This window comes from Salvelinus sp. IW2-2015, linkage group LG13, assembly GCF_002910315.2.
Source record: "Salvelinus sp. IW2-2015 linkage group LG13, ASM291031v2, whole genome shotgun sequence".
NCBI classification, from domain to species: Eukaryota; Metazoa; Chordata; class Actinopteri; order Salmoniformes; family Salmonidae; genus Salvelinus; species Salvelinus sp. IW2-2015.
This window is the reverse complement of record NC_036853.1, coordinates 19,237,808-19,249,091: the sequence shown is the minus strand read 5'-3', so window position 1 is coordinate 19,249,091 and position 11,284 is coordinate 19,237,808. Positions and strand designations below refer to the sequence as shown.

The following is an 11,284-nucleotide window of genomic DNA, read 5'->3' as shown; positions in this document are numbered from 1 at the left end:
AGTTTACTTRTATCCAATGTAAAAAACACAKTTTCAAATGCTGCTATATAGGACCCAATAAAGGTGGTGGGTCACATTTTGAAGTACTAAATGTTCTTCACAATTGGCTGATCACTCCTGATGAACCGGTTGGATATGACTCCAACAGGGTCACCAGGAGTCCCACCCAGTGGACTACATATTAAAAAAATGGTGGAAGCCCTTAATGGCGCTGCCCATGCCAAAACGGACTTTTGGCCACTAGAGGCCTCTATCATTCTCTATGGACGAGACAGACTTTGCAGCCGTCACATTAATAGGGACATAATTACTTCCACGTAATGGAGAGATCATCTTTGATCACATAATCACACAGCCTGGATGTTTTGTGTAACGGACACAAGACCTGCCTGTAAAAGGAAATATTTATGGTTTGGGAAGGGTTTACGGGAATAGCGAGCTAGCCACCTTGCTGGCTACTTTGTATGACATTTGGCAAGGATGCTACTACGGTGGATACGGCAACAGCTGGTAAGTAAAGTATCCTCGTTAACTAGCTAGAAATACTCGTTAACTAGCTAGAAATATCCGCTAGCAAGTAGACTTTGCTATTGAGAAAGACGTTGATGCACATGATTTGATTTTGATTTGATTTAGCTACCTAGTTGCTTTGAAGAGTTAAGAATCCGACCAACTGGCTGCCTGTGTAAATTCGCCGCTGAGCAAGCTGGCTTGTTTATTTACCAAAGATGAGCAGGGCTAGCAGCTAGCTACTGCATTAATCCAACCAGGGCTCACTTATACATTCTAACGTAACTCAAATTTATCTAGCAAGTTGGCTGTTCTGTTATGCACGATGAGCTAAGCTGTTGGCCAGTTAGTTATACTAAAATAGCTAACTATAATTAGCTACATTTGAGTCATTTAGCAGACGTTATCGAGAGTTAGTTAATGTTACTTACAATTAGTGTATTCATCTTAAAGTGGAACTGACAGCGTTTTAGCAACATGAACTCTTATTAAATCTGTTCATAATACACCCCAAGCCCAGGAAGAATGACACGTTTTGTACATTTGACACGCAAGCACTTATGGGCATTCATAAATGCATAGAATGTTTGGGAATGACAAAGGCATTTGAAAATTCTATTGCAATACAGAGTGAACGCAGCCGTGCATTTGGACAATTAGACGCTAGTGGGATATTAACACATTATGAGGATGTGAGACCCACGTATAGGTGCGGACCACACAGACGACAAAGCGTGTTTCACTTTTGTTACCTAAAGAATAACAAATATTTATATTAGAATATTATGGGGAATGAGATGGCTACTTAGTGTTGGGACGGGATTACAGCAGTGATTGAATGAGGGCATGAGTTGAGGTGTTCAGATTCTTGACTTTAGTTGAGGTGTTTATACTGTAGGCTTCAGTGCAGGACATGCTCATCGTGGATGGTGTTGGAGAAGAGCTCAACTCTTCCACTGAGGGCAGGACAGGATTTGACTGGGAAGACAACAATAACACACATTTAGACCAGGGCTAATAATGAGTTAGTCCAAGCAAGGAGTAAAATAATTTGTAATGTGATTGACTCAACATACAGTAATGAGAGAATTGACAGGCCTACTCAGTGCTTGGAGAGGAAACAGTCAATGTGCCAGTGGATGAGAGAACACATGTGACCTTAAGTTCTTGTCAGGAGAGAATTGACAATGGTAGTGGATTGGAGGGGTAATCACCTCTTAAAAAAAAATAATAATCAGGGAACAGGAGGGGACTTAAATACAAATAGCAGACATTCCATTACAGCAGCGCCATGATAGGTTTGGGCAGCAACTTTCCATGAAGTTAAACTCAGACATCTCAGAATTAATAAAGTCTAACAGGCTGCGCATCGCTACCCACTTGACACAAAGTAGCCCAAGAAACCTTCCTGGGTAAATCCCTGATCATCCACATAGTGCATTCGGAAAGTATTCAGACCCTTTTCCCTTGCTGCGTTGCTGCACAGCAAAAAGCGTTGCTGCACAGCTTTTTTCAGGTCTCTCCAGAGATGTTCAATCGGGTTCAAGTCCGTGCTCTGGCTGGGCCTCTCAAAGACATTGATACTTGCCCCGAAGCCACTCCTGCGTTGTCTTGGCTGTGTGCTTAGGGTCGTTGTCTTGTTGGAAGGTGAACCTTGGCCCCAGTCTGAGGTCATGAGGGCTCTGGTTGGGTGGTATTAAGGATCTCTACTTTGCTCCAGTCATCGTTCCCTTGAGCCTGACCAGTCTCCCAGTCTCTGCCGCTGATAAACATCTCCACAGGATGATGCTGCCACCACCACCATGCTTCACCGTAGGGATGGTGCCAGGTTTCCTCCAGACGTGACGCTTGGCATTCAGGCCAAAGAGTTCAATCTTAGTTTCATCAGATCAGAGAATCTTGTTTCTCATGGTCTGAGAGTCTTTAGGTGCCTTTTGGCAAACTCCAAGCGGGCTGTCATGTGCCTTTTGAGTGGCTTCCGTCTGGCCGTTCTACCGTGAAGGCCTGATTGGTGGAGTGCTGCAGAGATGGTTGTCCTTCTGGAAGGTTCACCCATCTCCACAGAGGAACTCTGGAGCTCTGTCAGAGTGACCATCAGGTTCTTGGTCACCTCCCTGACCAAGGCCCATCTCTCCTGATTGCTCAGCTTTAGGAAGAGTCTTGGTGATTCTAATTGTCTTCCATTTAAGAATGATGGAGGCCACTGTGTTCTTGGGGACCTTCAATGCTGCAGAAATGTTTTGGTAACCTTCCACAGATCTGTGCCTCAACACAATCCTGTCTCTGAGCACTACATACAATTCCTTCAACCTCATGGCTTTGTTTTTGCTCAGACATGCACTGTCAACTGTGGGACGTTTATATAGACAGGTGTGTACCTTTCCAAATCATGTCCAATCAATTGAATTTACCACAAGTGGACTCCAATCAAGTTGTAGAAACGTCTCAAGTATGATCAATGGAAACAGCATGCACCTGAGCTCAATTTCAAGTCTCATAGCAAAGGGTCTGAGCATTAAAAACCTGTTTTCACTTTGTCATTATGGGGTATTGTGTGTCGGTTGATGAGGAAAACAATTAATTTAATCCATTTTAGAATAAGGCTGTAACATAACAAAATGTGGTAAAAGTCAAGGGGTCTGAATACTTTCCGAATGCGCTGTGCCTGACGATTACTGACAACTGCGAGCAGACTGGTGGCACCATAGGTCCCAGAGTGATGGGGCAATTCCCCCCCCCCTGGGGCCCGGAGTTTTTCCCTATCTTGTAACCTAACCAGGAAAAGGAAAATGCCGGACCCTGTAGGGTATGACAATGATTAATCAGTTCTAATAAGGTTTTATACGGCTATGATGGGACCAGTTTTTCTAATTATGTCACATGGTTTAAAAAAAACTCCTGGTCCTGGGGAGGATAAACCCTGTCAAACTGCGGCAACCTTATACTTGTTCAAATTATTTATATTTATACTCAGAGGTGTGAACTCGAGTCACATGACTTGGACTCGAATCAGACTCGAGTCACAAATATGATGACTTGCAACTCGACTTTGACTTRAACACCAATGACTCGTGACATGACTTGGACTTGCCTTATGACTCGACCTGACTTGATACCCTCCCCAAGCCCAAATATAAAAAATTATGCTATTAAAAAAAAGTGTGCAGCGCATCAACTCTTCATTTAACGGATTACAGTTTGAATCGGACTGCAGCCAATCAAATTGTGCCAGCTGAGAAAAAGTTGTGCGTGGCAGTGCATAGGAAGGTCGGCGGGTGAATTCAGATGGAGCCCTTGGAAAGATGATACCCTAACTTATTATTTTCGGATATAAAGACGACGCTGTATAAACAAAAAACGGATTGCAAATTGCAAAAAATGCGGGAAGAAAATTACAGACAGAGGCGCAACAATTTCCAACTTTGTTCGACATTTGAAGCTGCACAAAAAACTAAGTCGTGGCTAATATAGCCGACAGCTATATATTTTATTACTTTACTAGTGTATCATGTAGGCTAATGTAACGTTTAATCAATGAGCCTCCACACGGTCAGTCAGTGCGGGAACGTTATCATTGCACCCAAGATTGAGCTACAACTGGCTAGGCAGTTGGTAGCTTAAATCTTGCCTGATGTTACTGCTGTTCCTAAAACCATTGACATACGTTAGCCTGCTGTAGCCACAGAGAGAGAGTGTGTGTAAGGCTGGGCGATTGTGTACAAGCCTACATCGCCCGATTGCGCCCCATAGCGATCCTCGATAGTCGATCACTATGGGGGGTGTGTGTATGCGTCTCTCTTTCTCATGGCTACCCATGTATTTCCATGTAAATATATAATGTTTATTTGGAAAGTAATAAATATATAGATATTTTTAAAAAGCATTCATGATTTGCGTAAATGTAATATGCTAACTATTACTCTTGTTCAAAATATGAAATGGTATTACATTTGGTGAAGAGCACATTATGACTTGTTTAGGACTCGAAACTCAAAGTTTTGGACTTGAGACTTGACTTGATACTTGACGGTCTTGACTTGAGACTTGACTCGGACTTGTCTGTCTTGACTTGTGACTTGACTTGGGACTTGAGTGCTAAGACTTGAGATTTACTCGTGACTTGTAAAACAATGACTTGGTCCCTCTGTTTTATACTAGACTAACAGGGTTTATTCCACACAGAGACCACAACTGATGGACAATAGAACTTACAGGGCTGAATTTGCTTTATGCATGTTTGCGTCATACAGGCCTATGTCACTGTAGGTCTAATTAAAAATTCATTCAGTTTGTCATCACTATGTTGATTGATTCATTCCAGTTAATAATTTTGGATTGAAAAGGTATAGGCAGCTTAGTCAGCCCAAGTTTGAATATAAACCAATTTTTTTCACATTCACATTTCCTCCTGACAAACAAATGGACTATAAATACATAACGTTACCAATTTGTTTACCCTAGCCAGATGGACATGGCGCATAGGCTGTATGCAGCTGTTATTATTAGTAGCCTACAGTTGATAAGACTGAAAAATCATCTTGATTTCATCCCATACAGCATGTCAGATCTCTAATGTTTAGGTGTAGTCTAGGCTGCTGCAACATTTATGTAAAGAGTGCAAAGAGAGTGGAGGAAAGTGGAAAGCCTACTTGAGCAAAAAAATGCGCTGCGTCAACCTTTTTAATCTCACTTTTAATGGAAGTGATCAAATCTTTCTGAATTGATTTCGAAAACCTAGAGAAGACTGTAGGGGCTTCCATATGCTCAGAAAGTAAAGCATCGTAATGTGCAATTACCTCTGCAAGCTCCTTGTAGTTCCCCTTGTTAGCTGAACTTTTCCTCTCCTCTTGCCGATAAGCTGCTTGTGACCCTGACATGCTGACCACACCGCGCGCTCGCACAAAATACACCTGAATGGATTTCTTCAAATATGTTACATTGGGAACTTTACAGTCCTATTGATCAAACAACCTTGAAAAGGTAGGCTCTCGCTCCCTCAGTTATGCACATCAACAACTAATGCTATCCAGAGCGAGATGAGCTAAAATCTAACAAGGGAACATTAGKTAAACCCTCTCAAACTTTTTCAGCTAGTTGGCTGTCAAAATTGCACTTATAAACGATGGGGAATAGTAGCCTGCTCGTCTTTCTGCCGCTTGCCTGCCAATGCATGCTTGTCCCAACCCACGTTTTGACAACTGAATGGGAACTTGCCTGCCTGCCCATTTGATCGATGACAAGTACATTTGATTGACAACTAAGGATCCATTTGTAAATTGCCTCCTATGTGTTAGTGTGCCCTGCATTCGTGAATTCAGAGTGTTGTCACATTGTCTGTTCATAAATTCAGAGTGTACACTGCAGTATTGACACTGGARGCTCTGGTTGAGGAGTATGGTTGAGCCAAGTGTTCCTAAAACAGAAATCAAGGACCAAGCTAACTGGCTAAAMTTGGCTAGATTGCTAGCTTATTCCAGACTCAAATGAGAGAGAACCTCACTGACCATTTTAKTCGCCCTAGCAAAGCCAGTTTACATGTTATCTAGAGCTTTAGTGACTAACTGTGCTGCAGGCAACAACTTTTTGTATAACTTTTTTGCTGAAGTTCACTGACACCGGTCATATTCAGCGTGTGTTCGTAAATTCATCAGTTATTCTGKGCTCATGCACAATCAGATGAGAGTGCTCAGAAATCTGAGTAGATAGCTAGTGAATTTACGAGTGCAAGAGATGTGCTAACTGGATAACAGTCATTCAAGTTCAGCATAGCTAGCTAGCAAAGCGATTCACATTTCTTGCCAGCTAACCAAATAACACCTGCATCTCTAGCAGTAGCCACTAAAAAACCATATGAGGGGAAAAAGTTGGTCAGACACCCACTCCTCCAATGACATGACATCCTCCAGCAGATAGCTGGAAAAATATGCAAAATGGTCTCCTTCCACAGAAATCACATTTATAGTCAATATTCAACTTGAATCTTTCCAAAACATGTTTCACAAAATGTATCCTATGTAACATTTTAAATTACATTTCCTTTACCTTGTTACTGATACAATATTTGTTAGCATTTTTCCATGCTTTCCCCCATTGTGTATCACCATAGATWTTTGACCAAAATAATCTTGCTGTGGGAATTGTATTATCTGAAACAATATTCCTAATCTGTTTATTACTACATTTATCTTTGATGTTAATATTGCCAATGAATATATTTTCATGTAAATCTATGTTACTTACATCAACCACAGAGGAATTTAAAAGAGATACAACCCCKCTTGGAATCGCATCAAAAACAATTGCATATTRTTTCGGGGTTATTGGAATTTAAAATTTATCAAGAAATTCCCCATATGAGAGTTGAAATCCATCCTCATTCAGTAACTGACCAACCAACATTTATTTTATTCTCAAACCAGTTATGAAAAAAAAGAGAATTATTTTTAAATCGTATATCTTTGTTGTTCCATATAAAGTATCTGTGAGGGGGAAATCGTGTTTAAAATTGCCTGCTTATGGAATTTGGCCAACTTTACTGGGATTTTATCAAAATTACATCGAAGCAAAAATTCTAAACCACTAACAGAGTCAAATAAATACTTAGGGAAGACATTACAAATACTGTGCTGGTTCTTAACATACTTCAGAATCCAATTTATTTTAAAAGTATTATTTAGAGTATTGAAATCTAAAACCTCAAGACCTCCTTGTTCTTGGGTATTAGTGAGAATATKTTTTCATAGATAGTGAGGCTTGTTCCTCCAAATAAAATTATAAAGAATCTTATCTAAGTCTTTTACAATTTTAGGGGATAATTCAAGTGATAATGAGAGACAAACCGATCTGGATAACCCTTCAGCTTTGGACAATAAAACCCAACCGTATAACGAAATATCTTTCAGCAACCAGGGGTTCAATTTCTTCTTTGTTTTCTCAATAGTGGGGTTAAAGTTTAATTCACTCATTTGTTTTTCATCCTTGCATATAACAATTCCAAGATAAGTAACCTTATCTTTAMTTGGGATACCATATACTTCCTGTAAAACACAATCCTTGAGTGGAAATAAGACTGACTTATTGATATTKATTTTCAAACCCGAAACTAAGGAGGAGTCTTCAATACAGGAAACTGCTTTAGAAACCTCATTCCTGTTACTTAAAACTTCTTATGGCTGCAGGGGCAGTACTGAGTAGCTTGGATGAAAAGGTGCCCAGAGTAAACTGCCTGCTCCTCAGTCCCAGTTGCTAATATATGCATATTATTATTAGTATTGGATAGAAAACACTCTGAAGTTTCTAAAACTGTTTGAATGATGTCTGTGAGTATAACAGAACTCATATGGCAGGGAACAAACCTGAGAAAAAAATCCAACCAGGAAGTGGGAAATCTGAGGTTTCAACTCATCGCCTATCGAATACACAGTGGGATATGGGTCAGTTTGCKCTTCCTACGGCTTCCACTAGATGTCAACAGTCTGTAGAACCTTGTCTGATGCTTCTACTGTGAAGTGGGGCCGAAGAAGAGAGGAATGAGTCAGGTCTATCATGACCTGAACATGCTCTGACCATGTACGTTCACATGAGAGGGAGCTCTGTTCCATCGCACTTCTGAAGACAATGGAATTCTCCGGTTGGAACCTAAAGATTGATTCAATACATCGTTTGACATGTTTCTACTGAATGTTACGGAACTTTTTGACATTTTTTCTGCTTTTAGTGAACACGCTTCCTGACTTTGGATTTGTTTACCAAACACGCTAACAAAAATAGCTATTTGGACATAAATGATGGACATTACCGAACAAAACGAAAATTTCTTGTGGGAGTCCTGGGAGTACATTCCGACGAAGATCAGCAAAGGTAAGTGAAGATTTATAATGCTATTTATGACATTTGTTGACTCCACAATTTGGCGGGTAACTGTATGGCTTCCTTTTGTGGCTGAATGCTGTTCTCAGATTATTGAATATTGTGCTTTTGCCGTAAAGCTTTTTTGAAATCTGACACAGCAGTTAGATTAAGAACAAGTGTATCTTTAATTCTATGTAAAACATGTATCTTTCATCAAAGTTTATGATGAGTATTTCTGTTGTTTGATGTGGCTTTGCAATTTCTCTGGATATTTTGGAGGCATTTCTGAACATGGCGCCAATGTAAACTGAGGTTTTTGGATATAAATATGAACTTTATCGAACAAAACATATATGTATTGTATAACATGAAGTCCTATGAGTGTCATCMGATGAAGATCATCAAAGGTTAGTGATTAATTTTATCTCTATTCCTGCTTCTTGTGACTCCTGTCTTTGGCTGGAAAAATGGCTCTGTTTTTCTGTGATTTTGCGGTGACCTAACATAATCGTTTGTGGTGCTTTCGCTGTAAAGCCTTTTTGAAATCGGACACTGTGGTGGGATTAACAAGAATTGTATATTTTAAAATGGTGTGAAATACTTGTATGCTTGAGGAATTTTAATTATGAGATTTCTGTTGTTTGAATTTGGCGCCCTGCACTTTCACTGGCTGTTGTCATATCGATCCCGTTAACGGGATTGCAGCCATAAGAAGAATATGGTGGTATCATCAGCCAGTTGACATAGTTTAAATTCATTGCCAAGTGCTGAAACACCTTGAAAATTCCCTTTCTTGATATGAAGAGCCATAATTTGAGTAACCAATAAAAAAAATTGGGCAGCCCTGCCTAATGCCACGGCCAATATCAAATCTTTGGGATGTCCTATGAGCTAATTTACAGAGCTAGTACAACCACTGTATAAAGTTTGGACTGCTTTCAAAAAAAGTTACCAAACGCAAAAAACTATTGCTTTGAACATAAAATCATGTTCAACAGTGTCAAAAGCTTTATAAAAATCAACAAACATAAGAAAACTATCATCAAGGATGAGGTCATTATAGTCAATCATATCTAAGATCAACCTGATGTTATTATTAACGTGTCGACCATGCATAAAACCAGATTGTTCTTCATCAATTATATGATGCATGCCTTGTTTCAACCTCTTAGCAAATACAAGGGCAAATAATTTCCCATCATTATTCAACAGGCTAATGGGTCTCCAGTTGTCTATATAAAGAGTATCCTTATTAGTTTTGGGAATCAAAGTAATTACACCTTGCTTTAAGGAAGCCGGTAACTCCCCTTTTTCTATTGATTCCTGAAACATAGCAAGAATGAAAGGAATCAATGTATCATTGAATGGTTTATAAAACTTGCTTAGAAACCATCATTTCGAAGGGGACCTATTGTCCTTAAGGCRTTTAATACAGTCTTTTATCTCAATTTCAGATAACTCCTCATCAAAAACATCCCCGAAATCATTATCTATCTTCTTGGCAATGTTTGCTASATTGTCTAAGAAAAGATCCATATTGGAAGTTGATGTATACAGATTCTGATAGAACTGGGCAACATGCTGAGAGATTTTCATTGGGAGTATTATTAATCATTAATTTACATCTGGATGTCTTTTTGCCAAATTAAAGAAATATTTTGTATTTTTCTCTCCCTCTTCCATCCATTTTTGTCTTGATCTTACCAACGCTCCCCGGGCCTTTTCCTCGTAGATACAGTAACTGCATTTGCATTGATGATAGCTCCAGTAATTCATGATTAGTTAGTTCAGTTTTTTAGTATAATCCATTATTCCCTTTATGATGTCATATTCTTTCTCTTTCTTGGCACGAGCAATTTCTTTCCCTATTGAAATAGCCAAAAGCCTTATATAAAATTTCATTAGCTCCCAGTAACTTCCAAACGCATTCATAACACAGGCACAATTCCAGTATTTATCAATAATTCCAGTATTTATCAATAATTCCTGCTACTTCCTTCTTAAATACTTCATTCTCTAGTAAAGTCTTGCTCATTTTCCAGTAACCTTTACTAACTTTTTTGTTGACAAACCATGCATATTTATCTTTATTGAGATCCCTTTGCGGTCTGTTAAAATCGATGGTTCAATCGAGACCGTATGAACCTTGTCAGCCATATCGTCAGATATCAGCCAGAAATCAATACGGGATTGTATAGATACATCTTTGGTGTAAATCAGACTGAAGCAGGTTTTCCTCTAGGATTTTGCCTGTGGTTAGCTATGTTCTGTTTCTTTTTATCCTGAAAAACTCCAGTATTTGCTGATGTCAAGCATATCCATACTGTACCATGATGCAGCCACCAGAATTGAAAATATGGAGCCAGTTACTCAGTGATGTGTTGGATTTGCCCCAAACAAGGCTTTGCATTTAGGCTAAAAAGGGTATTCCTTTGCTGTGTTTTTTTTCTTCAGTGCCTTGTATGTTTAAAAAAAAAAAATCAGTAGATTTGTATTTCTTTTCACTCTGTCATTTAGGTCAATATTGTGGAGTCACTATAATGTTGTTGATCCATCCTTAGTTTTCTCCAGTCACAGCCATTGAACTCTATAGCTTTTTTTTTAACCCCCAAGAGTCGATTGATGCACCAAATCTAAGTAACATAATCAAACAATCCCCAGCAAAATCCGTCAGTTTAAGCTAGAGATGTTTTTTTGCATCCACCGATGTCGCACTTCTGCATCTGTGGTGAAAAGGTGGCAGAGCTAGAGTGGTGTTTGTTAGACTGGTCTTCTCACGAAAATGTCTAACATCCGAATGGTTTGACCTACAAACTATTATGACCACTATGGAAAGGGGACACTCCATTTTGCTCTATGACCCCACAAGTGTCACAGGACTCGTCTGAAGGTAACCGGTTTTTAAAAAAATTTATGAAGGTAG

At 39.4% G+C, this 11,284-nt stretch overlaps 1 protein-coding gene across 3 annotated transcripts in view; it reads left to right on the top strand.

Moving 5' to 3' along the window:
• Positions 1 to 253: 253 nt before the first annotated feature.
• Positions 254 to 11,284, top strand: part of LOC111972240 (phospholipid-transporting ATPase IF) — a 67,536-nt gene continuing 56,505 nt past the window's right edge. For all 3 annotated transcript variants that reach the window (XM_023999181.1, XM_023999180.2, XM_023999179.2), the window contains exon 1: positions 254 to 510. In XM_023999181.1, coding sequence (XP_023854949.1) covers positions 481 to 510 — 30 coding nt within the window. In that variant the 5' untranslated portion in view covers positions 254 to 480. The remainder of the gene's footprint in view (positions 511 to 11,284) is intronic.